The sequence below is a fragment of the Seriola dumerili genome, unplaced genomic scaffold, assembly GCF_002260705.1.
Source record: "Seriola dumerili isolate Sdu_G_001 unplaced genomic scaffold, Sdu_1.0 BDQW01000066.1, whole genome shotgun sequence".
In the NCBI taxonomy this organism is placed as follows: Eukaryota; Metazoa; Chordata; class Actinopteri; order Carangiformes; family Carangidae; genus Seriola; species Seriola dumerili.
Window position 1 is genome coordinate 3,702,009 of NW_019174321.1, and position 14,513 is coordinate 3,716,521.

The window sequence follows — 14,513 nt, forward strand, 5'->3', positions numbered from 1 at the left end:
ATGAGTGTAAATTAACATTTATATCACAGTGGTGCCATCTGTATTAAACGTCTGTAAAAACATGATTTTGAGATGACTGTTCCTTTAAGACTTCATTCTGCACAGCGTTGAACTGAAAACAGTAGAAACTTCAGGAGAACAGCACAGTGGAAACTACAGGACATCCTCCATGATGGAGTTAACAGTTACCCGTGTACATATACAGACACAATCTCGCACACACACACACACACACACACACAGGCCCACTCCCACACTGAACACTCGTCCAGTCTTTAACCCTACAGTGATGATCCCGTACAGTCATCTGGGATCTTTATATTTAGGTCATCTGGAGGAAGAGTCACAGAAATGTTTAGACCCGGAGGTCGAACGTGAAAACAAGTTGGTCACAGTGAGAATGTTAAAACGCGCTGACTCTGTTAGCCGCTCATTGTTCTTGTCTGTGTGGCTTTCAGCTAGCTGAGTGTGATTGCTGACACATTCCTCCAGGATATCACAACCAACGAGATCTTCAACGAGTCAACAAAAAAAATAAACTTGGCGCCACCCAGTGGACGCATGTCTTCAGAGGACAGCAAGATCGTGGCAGCTCTTGGACCGCACTTTGACCGCCATGCGCTGGTTTTTGCGCGCCACCAATCGGTCCAAGAACCGCCGAGCCTTCTGGGTAAGGCTCTCTTTGCGTTTGTAGATGGAGCGTCGGCGCTGAATGGCTTCACTGCCGTCCCGACGAAGACGGATCTGTCGGACCACGCCCTCAAACAGCTCGGTCACGTTGTGCTGCAGAGACGCGGACGTCTCTATAAACTTACAGTCAAATACCACCGCACACGCTCGGCCCTCTGGGGAAAAAAGACATATGTAGAACATCAAAGAATTCTTAAACAGGAAGTGACATCAGTCGATCGTTACCTGTTTGAAGCCATTTGTTGTTTGCATTTGTACAGTGGCTTCAGAAAGTATTCAGACCGCTTCCCTTTTTGCACATTTTATTGAGTTGAAGACTTAATTTTAAATAGATCGAATTTCCATTTTTGCCCATCAATCGACAATGATAAAGTGAAAACGTGTTTTTAGAAATATTTGCTAATTTAGTAAAAATCAAGAACTGAAACCTCTCACTTACAAAAGTACACAATTCAGCAACCTTCAAGTCTAAAAGTGAAGAGGTCTTAATACTTTCTGAAGCCACTGTATGTATCCCCTGTGACCTTTGACCCCGCACCTTCCACAGCAACTTCTCTGGACCGCACCAGGTCGCTCTTGTTGCCCACAAGGATGATGGGAAGGTTTTCGGCCTGACGGGTGCGTCGCAGTGTGATGCGCAGCTCAGCGGCGGAGTCGAAGGTGGAGCGGTCGGTGACAGAGTAGACGATGACATAAGCACTCCCCACTTTCAGACACTCGTCCTGAGAGGAGCTGTCCGCCTCCTCCTGACACAGACACAGAGAGGGAGAGAGAGAGAATCATCTTATGTTTTTTTAAAAGTCCAGACTTTAACGGATCACTTTTTGTGAACTTTCATATTCTAAAAGACACAGAGCATTCTGGGAAATTAGCCTTTTTTTTAATAAAGTTTATCCAAATGAAAATAGCAAATATTCTCTTGGTAAATGGCATTTTGTGATCTGAGCATAACACATGTATGATCTTGAGATTATAGACTCAGACGTCTCATGCTCTGTACTTCATCAACACACACACAGATACGCGCACACACACACAGATACGCGCGCACACACACACACACACACACACACACACACACACACACACACACACACACACACACACACACACATTCACTGTACCAGTTTGTCATTCTCCCATGTGTCCATGACAATGAGAGTGGTTTCCTCTCCATCTACTGTCAGTGTTCGCTCGTATGTGTCCTCTGTAACAAACAATAAACACAAACAATAAATAGCAAGACTGAGAATATGAAGTCATGCTGGCAGCCTTGTGAGGCTGTACTTGAAGGAGCTATTTGTAAGTTTTGCTATTGCTACATGGCCAATATTAGCATCAGCAGCTGTTTATTTGCTATAGTTTAGAACAAACTCTGCGAGTTCGGCATCAAACTTCATTCTTTTAATGGCCAAGAGCGTCTCCAGCGATGAACAGCAACCCTTTTGTTCTACTGACGTTTACAAACTAACTAGCTAGCATCAGCCTGGTTGGCTCACCACGTCACTTTCCAATACTGAGTCAGTGTAGTGTTCAGTCTGCCCCTGAGGAAGTAGCCTCTCAGAGGACGTATTATAACGTCTTGTAAACACAGCGATGGCTGAAACTCAATGCAAGACTGGTAAGCAAACAGCTGTTCATGCTAACGCTGGCTGTGTAGCAATAGCAAAACTTACTACTAGCTCTTTTAAACACAGCGATGTTTTGATCCATAATCTTTTAATGTTCACAATGACAATAAAATGCTGATGTTAAGCAGGTACAATGTTTACGATTTTCATCACGGCAAACATTATAATTTCATAATGTAGCATAAACGTTATATGTAAGAATACGAGTATTTTCTATTTAGGACTAAAGACAAAGTTCAGCAGAGACTGATGGGAATGTCATTAGTTTTGCAGGTATTGTGTCATATACTAAAGAATATATATACAACACAAATCCAAACTTTGAAAAGTTTGGGGATAACCAAATTTGTAACATTCACAAATTTCATGACAATCTCTCCAATAGTGGAGAAGTTTCAGTCTTTAACAAAGTGGTGACTGACTCACCATCCACCCAACAATTTCATCCCCAAAGTCATGTCGCTAGTGTGGCTAAAAACAACAGGTAACATGGAGGACCAACAAGAAATCATAGCCACTTTGTCTGTGTGTGGTCAAACAGAGACAAACAATAACGTTAAACAGTCAAACGACAAGCAACAATAACAATGCAGTTAGTAAACTAAAGCAAACAACATCATCAGGACTTTGAGCATACGACACTAACAATAATAACATTTAGAACTAATCCAGAGGGTGTGACCAGTCAACCTGAAAACTGACAGCAGACAGGCTCTGCCCTCTCACATCATGTCAGATCAATACAGGGTGTCAATCGAGGCCTCAGGCCGATCAACACGTGATGCAGGAGCTGATCAATTGTGTCGGGTCAGTCAAGGTTGTGATGTGAGAACAAAGTCAGAGACAGAAACTGAGCACTGAACCTCTGAGGACTGAGTTAGAGGGTAAACGTTACAGCAAAATAATAAAAGGAGGACTCAGTCTGTCACTTCCATGAAGTTGTTGAACGTGTAAGAAACAGCAGAGGTCACAGGCTGTGAAAAACAAACTATGGCCCGTAAATTGGTCTCAATGTGGAAAACCACTATAGTGTTCTTTTAATATATTCTTGATTAAGATTCTTAAAAGAAAAGTTCAACATTTTGGGAAATGCATTTATATGTTTTCTTGCCAAGAGTTAGATGAGAGGATCATTACCCTGTCTGCAGTCTGTGCTTTCAATGTGAATACACTCATTAGCACCTCTAAAGCCCACTAATTAACATGATGTATCTTGTTTGTTTAGAAATAATCCAACACTTTATGAAATTTTTGGCAGATTTTTTTCTTATCTTCGGACAGAGCCAGGCGAGATGTTTCCCCCTGATTCCAGTCTTTGTGCTAAGCTCAGTGAGTTGGCTGCCGCCTGTAGCTTCATATTTTTATACTGTGCAGACAAGAGAGTCGTATTAATCTTCTCATGTAACTTTTGCCAATAGTGTAAATAAGCGTATTTCCCAAAATGTGAAACTTTTCCTTTAATACATCCTGCCAGGTTGGTCCCCTGCCAGTTTGACCCAGTGGTCAACTTCTGTACTGCAACTAAAAACTAAAAACATTTCCTGCTGTCCAAAAAGCATTTTCCCCATCGACCACCATTATAAAAGATACACCTGTAAAGTCCCACCTCCAGGTTGCTCATCTTTTTCCGTGATCCCAGCAAAGATGCCTGCGAGGCTGGTCTTTCCGACACCATGGTCGCCTAGCAACACAACTCTGTAAACACAGTCCGAGTCGCTCTGCGAGTCGTCATCCGAGTCTGAACTCCAGTGGGCGCGGTAGTGGAGGGACTTGTCTCCAGGGTGGTAGGAGGCTGACTGTCCAAGAGCAGGGTGGCTTCGCTGGGGACGGGGCTGCTCTGGGTCTTGATGGGTGCTGCTGGGGACCCGGGCGTCCCGAGTACAGGACGAGTACTGGTAAAAGTGAGTGGGAGGAATCGGCGTACTGCCTCGCCGCCGCAGGGGCTCCTTTTCTCTCTGGGTGTTGAGGGTCATGTTGCTATTGTAATGGCATCGGGACAGGAAAGGCCTGAATGAGGAGACAGGACAAGTCAGGCTCAGAACAGTCAGGTCCACTATGGTCTTTAAAATGTTTAAGCTTTCAGTAACAGATTTTCTTTGCCACTTTGGGGCAGCATAAACAAATTGTGAACATAATCATACTGTGTCATGCTTTTTTAACTTGATGTGGTGAACTTGTTAGGAGCAACATTAGCGTCTGGCCACCTGATGAATGTAAGTCCAATATTCATTCTCTTCTAGCTCTGTTTGTGGTCTCAACCAACTCCTGAATATGCGGCTCTTCAGCTGTTAAATGCTCCTCTACGTTCGCCAGCTAGTCACTAATTGTTAGGTGATGTGCAGATAGTGTAAAGTGGGTTTTTAGAGACTTTTCTCTAAAAAAAAATCTGCCAGCTGAGGCTGAAATGAAGCTAGGAGAGCAGTGACAGTGAAACAAAACATTATCGGTGCTGTTGGACAGTTGAACAATGAGCTGAAACATTATAAAGCTCCACAGAGCTGAGAGGAGCTGCAGATTCAGGTGATAACTCTATAGGTTCACCTTTACGAGCCACCCCTTTCACACCGTTTTCATGTTGTCATTTGACTGTGGTCATAAAGTATTGACTATAGCTGCTTTAATATTCAGAGAAAGGTCAACAGACCAGTGCTTTAGCTTCTCACCTTCCTGTTGTGATGTGGAAGTGCACCTTTGGGTGTGGTTACAGGTGCCACAGAGAGGGCAGTGAAACACAGTGTTAACTCACAGGATAGTTGCACCAAAAGCTTCTCATATCATTGCTACGCAGACAACACCTATCTATACCTGTCATTCCCGCCAGGCGACCCCACGGTCTCTGCACGGATCTTGGCTTGTCTCTCTGACATATCGGCATGGCTAAAGGAATGGAGGAATCAGAGAAGGGGCGTCCCTCTCTATCTTCAAGAATCTCTTGAAAACTCATCTTTTCCGAGAGCACCTCCTCTCCTAACACCTCTAACATGCCTAACTAGCACTTACTGTGGACCTTAAGTGCACTGCTTTATTTGATCCCCTTGCACTTATTAAACAGTTGTAGTACTTAGTACTTATGCCAAGGTCTCCTACTGCACTGAAGCTTTAGTGATTTCTCTCACTTGTAAGTTGCTTTGGATAAAAGCGTCTGCCAAATGAGTCAATGTAATGTAATTCAAAAAGCACATATACAACACTGTGCACAGCACAGTGAATGTGATTCTTTTAATGTGAGTTTGTGTAACTATCCTGTCAAGTCTTTCTTATATAAGAGATAATATATCTCAAGAGACGTCTTTGTTAAATAAAGATTAAATAAAAAAAGAATAAATAAAGTTTTTTCCAAGGAAGGCGAAAGTTATAGTAGCAACATTTTACTTTAGAGCGGAACTGTGGAAAAGTGAAATTCTCAGTTCTGTAACTCTGTTCTCTGATCCTACTGTAACCTGAGAAAAAAAACTTCAAGTCTAGCACAAATACTGTTTATTAATATGATTGTTTACGTTCTACAGGTGTTGAGTTCATGTATGAACAAATCTTTCACACAGAAAATTCAGAGTGATCCGACTGGACTGAATCACCGACTTCACCAACTGAATCAGCAGCTGTTTGCATTTGAGCTCCACTTAGCGAGTGCAGATGTCTGCTCAGCTGTGACACTCTTTGGTTGAAAGTTTATTAAAAGAATAAAAGTCACAATTCTGTTGCAGACAGACAGCTGCTGAACTTATAACCTATAAATGGTGCTGAATGTAACAGCTTCAAGCAGCAATAGACTGAACATATGACTTCAAGACAGTCTGAATCGTCGCCGCAAATGTCATGGTGTCGATGAAAAGTGATGTGTTTACTTACATCTGAACAGTGATGAGAACATTTAGCTTATTAAAAAGGAAACAAACTACATACTGTTGTCAGTGACTCAAATCTTAGGACTGTGAACTGAAGGAAATGATTCGCATCAGCAAAATGGGTTGTAATTTACACCTTTATTATGTTCTGATGTCTGTGGCTGCTTTGTAGGATTATGTGCTGTCGTTTATATGTTTTGTTTGAAACTGGCATTTCTCTTTAAATAGCAACAAAAACCTTGCATTCAGTTCACTGAGTCAATGTGACGTTTCCTTTTAACTCAAAAATGTTAAAAACTGATTAGACAAGTAACATTTAGAAACCTGGTTACTCTGAATGGACCTAATGAAAACCTCTGCTAAACATAAGAGAGCACAGACACACAAACAAACCTCCTACAATAAATAATTCAAGTATTAAAAGGTGCCAAGTACAACAGTCAGTGATGGTGAAGGCAAGTCAGACCAGGTCAAAGCTCCTGCCTCTGGAAGTGAGTAAACTAACAGTAGCTTATATTTAATAAACAGCTTCAAATCCTGCAAAAGTCGATTCTCATCACCAGTAATTATATTTTATTTCATATATATTAAGTTTCTGCTTATTCATCCACAACAGAACTACAAGCACCAGACATTCTTGAGGTCAAAGGTCACTGTTAAATGACTGCTCGGTAGCTAGTAGAAAAGAGTTGATGAAATACATCAGTTGCTCTCGGTTAAAGTGAAACCCCTTATTTAAAGAAAAGCAGAATAAAACTATGTTTTGCATTTCAAAAAGACACTTTCTGTGTCAAATATCTGAAAACCACATCTGCTCATCAACAACATGTGATATTGTGCGTGTAAGCTTTTACATGCAAAATATCTTAAAATCCCATGTGCTGATATAATTTTTTTTATGATTATTTTGGACTGATGTGAAAAAGAAAGTTGTAAGAAAATGCTATAAAAAAATAAAAAAAACTCAGGACATAACATGCAATAGACAGATAGACAGATAGACAGATAGTGGACTTACCGTACACCCCATGAACAGCCTGTCTCTGTCCAGCCTCAGTACACAACAGAACTGAACTGAAACCTGCCTCTCTGTCTCTGTCGGTGTAACAGTACCCTGGTGCCACAGTAACCCGCCTGGAAAAAAAAAAGTTCCACAACAGCGTTAAAAATTCAGCAGTGGAATCACAGAGTTATCTACCTCCCTCTGTGTGTGTGTGTCGGAGCGACAGCAGAGGAGAAACAGATATCTGAGGAGGGAGTGAATGTGTGTGGGTATGCATACGTGTGCGTGTGTGTGTGTGTGTGTGTGTTCATCAGTGGTCAGGGTGAGTTGGTTTAGGAAACATTTTGGTCACTTCCTGTTTGACCCAAAAGATACAATCTGTCTTCATTATACAGTTCAGTCAGGATAGACCACAGTTTACATTTAAAATAGTAAAATAATAATATGTTGGGGTTTTATTTTTCCGCCGGAGGCTCCATCTGGAGTTTAAGTCAGATTAAGAAAGAGCTTTGTAGCAATCAACATAAACCCCTAAACATAAAGAAAACAACTGGATAACAGCCTTAAATTTTCAGTTTATTAACCAACTTCATTTCTAAATGATTAGAGTTGCTAGTTGCTAGTTGCTAGAGTAAAGTTGCCAAATTATCTATAACATTCCCAATAAAAATTATATGTAACATATCAGAGCATAGTTGGCTAATGAAGAAAAAGTTTACTAACTAGCCAGAAAACAAAAGACAAGTGTTAGCTGATGCATTCTCCTGACAGATAAAGGACTAGCGACACAAAGGACTGATTAACTAACTAGCAACTTACTACTTAGCTTACTCACAAAGGACTAGTTTGTTAACCTACTAGTTGATGGAGGACAGACTGCTAGCTGCCATTTATTGATGATGATGCCAGCTAACTAATGACTGCTAACTATGAAGGACTAACTAATAAAGATACGATTTTATTAGCGTTAACTAGCTAACATGATAAAGGACTAACTGACCAAAACGCAGGCATAACTAGCACGCTGACATTAAGGATCAGTTAATTAGTAATGTGAAGCTGGGCCAGTTTGTCAAATATACAGTCAATAAATTTACCATTTCAGAAACAGTATCACATTGTGGCAGAAAAACCGTTAACAACTCACAATGCTGTTGTTTAATGTTTTTCATTTCAAGTCTACCGCACTCTTAGCGGGGAAACCTGGGAAGGAAATAAAACATTTTTTATCTGTTTTCTGGCAGCATTATGCATACTGAAAGTATGAGTAATGATTATTGCAATTATCAATTAAACTGATGAGTATTTTCTCTATTAATTAGATCTATAAAACATCAGCTATCAGTTTCCCCAGTTTAAGGTGATGTTTTCAGAGGTCCCAACGATTTCATTTTTATTGCTTTAAAACAGAGAAAAGTAACACATCCTCTCATGTTCAAGCTGAAAACTGCAAATGGTATTTTTGGTTAAAAAATTAAACTAACTGTTTCAGTTCTACCTTAAAGAGCACAACAGGGCCAGACTGAAACTGAGTCATAGGGGGAGACACTCTGAAACATCCAGTGTAATTACTCATCTGAAAATCAACCACATCATGTATCTGAACTATTGATCAGCAGCTGAGTGTTGATATCAGAGCTGAAAACGTGTGCAGCTGCAGTGCTGTGATAAAACACCGACTGTACTGAAATGAATAAACAAAACAAAACATGTTTTCACATCAAATGTAAAGTCAGGTTTTACACAACAGGTTCAAGTGTTATGAGATTATCTTTTCAATCTTTATTAGCAGGTGTGGTTGAGGTGGTTTCCAGCTTGTTGCCTGGTGGTTGCTGATGGGAATATTTAAAGGGGCATTTCACTAATCTTACACATGAAGGTCAATTTACTGGTCATGTTCAGTTCTACACTTTGCCAGAGTGCGATGTAGTCCAGTGTTTTTGGAGCTTGACCCAATACCAGGTACTAAAAGACAGGACATCCTGGCCTCTGCTGCACAGATTTTTGGCTATTCCCTTGTAAAATCCCCTTTAAGTACCCATTGAAGTCTGGATCTGTTTATGGACGCCCTCATAGCACACATAGTATCTCAGTATTATGAGATATTAAGTGCAAATTATGACACAGTCAGTCAAAATTATGACATACTACTATTTGGACTTACCATGAGTGTGTTTACATTCTAATATTATGCTTAAATCTTCAAACTTTTTTTCTGGCAGAAATGGGTTTCCATAGTTTACACATGAGCTGACATGGAAAATTAGATTACACTAGAGAAACACACATCACTTCCTCTGTGTCACTGTGAGGGCTCTGACTGAAACTCAGCTCAGCACAGATGTTTAGATTTTACCCACCCCCACAGTTGAAAAGTTTAAAATATGAGAGGAGGCGTTTCCTCATGATTCACCATCACCTAGTCCCATCCACTGAACCAAAAATACACGATCTTTAAGTGACAATCTGAGAAGCCGATCACTGATGATCAATACATTTATCAGTCCAATCAGCTGCTCTATCACTAACTCTGATGGACTGATATTGACTGACAGTTTCTTTGTTCATTTTTTGTTGCTATAGAAAACAGTTAATTTGTCTCACTAACTAACTAACTAACTAACTAACTAACTGGTCCCAGGTAATAAGTCAACATAGACAGTTGATGATTCCTTTAGAAGATAGATAGAAGTAAAAGAACAACGTGCTCTCATATTGCAAGCTCAAGCTAGTTAGTCCAATTACGCTTCAGTTTTAACGAAACAACAAAACCTTTAATCCCAAAAACTAATTTAGTTACTTAAGAATAAGCTGCTTGTAATGAAAGCTTACTGCTGTAAACTAGTGTGCCAAGTATGCTGACATTTGAAGCTTACGCTAGAGAAGACAAACACAGTGTTTGATCCAATTTTGTTCTTGTGTTTTTGGTGTTGGCGAGGCTGAAATAGACACCACTCTACAAACTCTTATACAGAGCATCTCTATTATTGCAGCTCCTTGCAGAGATCCAAAGACTGACAGATCTGCCTCGTCCAGTTATTGGACAGGACAATTGTTATTTGGGGGAGTGGTTTGGTAAACTGTTAACTCATGTTTCTGTCCCAGAATGTGCAATACAACACTGTATGTACACGAAGGGTAACATGCATGAAGACCGAATAGCTGAATTCAGATTAACTCACATTTATCTCACTACTCCAACATACACTCACCAAGCACTTAATATTAGGAACACCACACTTACACTGGGTAGTTCCTCCCCTTGCTCTCAGTACAGCCTCAGTTTTTCATGTCATGGATTCCACAGGATGTTGGAAACTGTCCTTTGAGATTCTGGTTCATGTGACATGACTGCATCGCATCATTCCTGCAGATTTGTCTGCTGCACATTCATGCAGCAACCTAATCAGCACTGAATGACTTGACACCCGATCAGAGACAATGACAGTAAAGCTCTCTTAAATCTCTTATCTTTTTGAGAAATATATACATCTATAAATCATCAAAAACAACAAAAAACAATGTTCTAACTTTAAACTTTTCTCAACTGATGTGAAAAACTTTTTTGAATCTTCAACAAAGTCTGTCATAGTAAAGCACATAAAACGACTGAAGACTTTAAGAGGTACATTTGATGCTTCAGTTGTTCAATTTGTACTGTTCCTACTATAATTTGTACATTTTGTAAATAAATAAGGAAGAGTCCAGATAGAGCCCTTGCAAATGTCCAGTTAAATTTTATTATGACTGATTTCTAAACTACTCTATTACACAGACAGGTCAAGTATTGAAATGAATTATTTGCATTAGAACTATATGGACCAATGAGTAGCTGTTGTGCTGATTGTAGTGGTTTGTAGGAACAGTAGCAGCATGTGGAATATTGACTCCTGCTGCCCCCACATGGTCGCCGGAGGAAATGCAACACTCCACTGCTGCAGTGAAACCAGTTACTCAGTTTTAACAGATTAGTAAATAATAATCAATAACAATAATCCATTAAACTGACATAGTCTACTTTAAGACAGTGATCTAAATCTGAGGTATTTTTTAAACACAGAAGGAAAAGAAGAAGTAGCACGTACTAGCTCTCAAATTCTCATTATTTTATTATTTTATTTATTTTATTCAAATAATTTTTTTTCTGTTTGCACACCTAATTTTTCTGTGCGGCTGTAACTTAAATTTCATATCGGGGATTAAAAAAGTCTTATTTGAACAAACAAAGGTTTTTGATGCAACCATATATATATATATATATTGCTTACTATATATATATATATATATATAGTTTTTTTTATATTTTATCAGCCTTTTAATCAGTTTTTACAGTCTGGTCCTGTACATTTTATTTAAGATGTTTTTATAATATTTGTAATGACAAATAAAGATAATGAACTTAAACTTGAAAGAAGGCTGATATTTTCAATTCTGATCATCTTGTGTAGGACTGATTATGCTGAGGTATTCTTAGATGCTATTCATACTAAACAGAGCCAAAAAGCTCTTTACCCTCACAGGAAGTACAGTTTATCCATTTATTTCTCTCTAAACTTGTGACTCATCATATTGCTCCTCCTCCTTTGCACTTCAGGAAGAACCCTGTGACGAGAGAGAGGCATGCTGGGATACATCCACCTGCTGAGGGCAGAGGTCATTGGTTTGATCTCCATCGGGGGGAGGAGGTTGAGGCAGGGAAGGAGAAGGAGAAGGAGAAGGAGAAGGAGAGGCTAGAGGGGAGTGCATCATTGTAAAATTAATTACATTTATCAATTAATACCTTACATAAAATAAAATAATTACAAAATAATAGTACTACAAATAAAAATTCTAATAGTATCAGAAAGAGATATGTTGATTTATTTAAAATAAATTAATTTCATTCATATTAGTTATAATGATATTTATCATTTAGTTAAGTACATTTTTAAGTAAATCTAAAATAAATATATAGAAATTCAAATAATAACAATGAAAATCATTGTAAGTAAATAAAGCATTAAAGTTAAAGGCCATTTATTCTTGTGTTTTTGATTTCTGAAAGGCTAAAAAATACGACACCCTAAAAACTCTTATGCAAAGCATCTCTCTTTCTGGAGCTAGTTCAATTTTACAATAAATACGTTTTCACTATGTATGTTCTTACTTTTTGGGTTATGTAAAAGTGATTTTTTTCTCACCTGAGGAAGGAACTACAAAAGTGACCCATTTCTTCAGTTTGTTGTGAACAGTGTTAACTGCTGCAGGACAGAACAAAAACACATACTGTAAGTTCTATTTCTAGTTCTACTTTTCTTTGTGTTATTCACTTGATTTTTTGTCACATGTAGGAATAATTATCTTATTGATTTAGAGTACTGCAAACAAATTGAAAGGGGAAATCTTAAAAGATCTGAAAGGTTTTGGTTCAATAACACCTACCTCTGCTGGGAAAAGAAGCTGCTGTTGAAACCCCTGGGTCTGATCCCGAATCTGAGCCAAATTCTCCCCCAAGTTCCTCATCAGATTCTGCTCCAGGCTCTCCTCCGGATTCTGGTCGTGGTTTTGCCTGGAGAAAGACCCGGTCCAGCAGCTGGTCCAGCAACTGGTGCGCGTGGTCTGGGTCTGTTCTGATTGTCAGGATACGAGAGGGTTGTCCAGCTGAGATCTTCAGCTCCGTGAGGTTTCTGAGGAACCAGAACCCAGAGAGATGCTTCAAAACACTGAACCACAACATGCATGCATGCACCAAATGTTAGGCAGAAAAGAAAATTTCCATCCACTATATGTGAGTGTTAGGAGTTGACCATATCGAGATAAACAGTTGGTGGTGATAATCTCCAGTTGGCTGCCATTAAACTACAGTGGTTGCTCTTGTGTCTGGGACAAGAGCAAGAGAGTAAACACAGAGAGGAGGATGTGTCTTCTGAGCGAGTGCGTACTCTTGTGAAAGAGCTTTACATAATGTCGCCTCTGTTTTGAACACTCATGTTGTTTGCAGACGCTGGTAGATGTTGTCATCTCCCCAAATTTGATCAGGGCGTTGCACTTTGTTGCTGCTCCAGGTCAGACTTCGGCCCATTCTCTGGCCGGCTGTTGATTTTGCTCTTCCACATCCTACATATGCCGACCGTACCTGGCTACAGCAGCCGTTCAGCTCAACCTTGCAGCTGCCGGCTTGTAGGTCGGATCACCTCAAACATACCACACCAGAATTAACTACTCGCTCTACAGGGTCTTGGTGGAGTTGTTTGGCGTGCACCTGATTCAACCAGGCTAAACGACACACGTTTGAAAATGTCTTAAATGCACAAGATGAAGATCAAAAACATCAGCGCTGACAGAAGAAAAATGAATGTGAACAGTGCTGGATCAAAGTTGTTGCAGATTTGAACTGATGATAATGTCGGTTCTTACCTGTTTCTGCTTCGTCTGAGGATCCAGCAGAGAACCATCAGAACCATCAGAACCAGCAGAAGAACCACCAGGGACACGAAGAAGAGGTCAAAGGTCACATCATGGGTCATCGTCACACACCTGTTTTAGGGTTGAAAAAAAAAGAAAAAAGTAGATCAACATTAAGGTTTAGAGTTTATTCTTGAATTGAACAAGGTCAATTTAGTAGCTGTTCTGGAGCTTTCAACTGCATAACAGTCTTCCGTAATAGATGGAGTTTGGACCTCAGCTTTTAAGCCACCATGAATGAGACCTCTTTAAGGGGCTTAGAAAAAAATGGATATTTGAATAGTTCCTAATTCAATGAGTGTGAGAAAACTCCACCTGCTGAGGAAGATCATGTTATACAACTGAAAACACCAGAACAGCTAATAAATGGACCTTGCTGTCAGACTGATTTCCCAACAGAACAACACTGTTGTTGTAAATGTTGTTTAAGGAACTTTTTCCATGTGATTTCTTTGTTGTGGGAATACTGTTAAAAATACAAATTTACTGGACTCAGAGCAAAATCTTAAACACTTTTAAGGTGAGAAAATATACATCAAGCAGGTAAGAAACTAAATTAATTTCCTAAGGAGATTAATCCTTGACCACATGGCCTATATAGTTACTGTAGTGAACAGCCAGAGGATGCCAGCAGCACTTGTTCAGCATTGGTTTAACACAAAGTCACAGTAATATGTACAACAAATGTCACTGTAAAATATTCCTCTTCAAGCATATATTGATCTGCAAGTTTAACATACCCGCCTGTCCTGTTGGGATCCTGTAGTTTGTAGAAAATCAGTCTGTTGTTCAGAAATGATCTGCTAGGTTTCACCCCCTGTCATTCTGAGACAGTTGAAAGAAAACATTCTGCTCTGTTGATATTTCTTAAACCAACCAGAATTGTCCAGAGACAAACTC

At 39.6% G+C, this 14,513-nt stretch overlaps 1 protein-coding gene across 1 annotated transcript; it reads right to left on the bottom strand.

Annotated features, from left to right (window-relative positions):
* Positions 1–567: 567 nt before the first annotated feature.
* rem1 (RRAD and GEM like GTPase 1) lies at positions 568–4,294 on the bottom strand. Its single transcript, XM_022742172.1, has 5 exons — positions 4,215–4,294; positions 3,928–4,178; positions 1,815–1,897; positions 1,229–1,430; positions 568–845 (listed from the first exon to the last, which is right to left on the bottom strand). Exons 1-5 carry the CDS (start codon positions 4,292–4,294, stop codon positions 568–570), a joined length of 894 nt encoding a protein of 297 aa, XP_022597893.1.
* Positions 4,295–14,513: the final 10,219 nt, after the last annotated feature.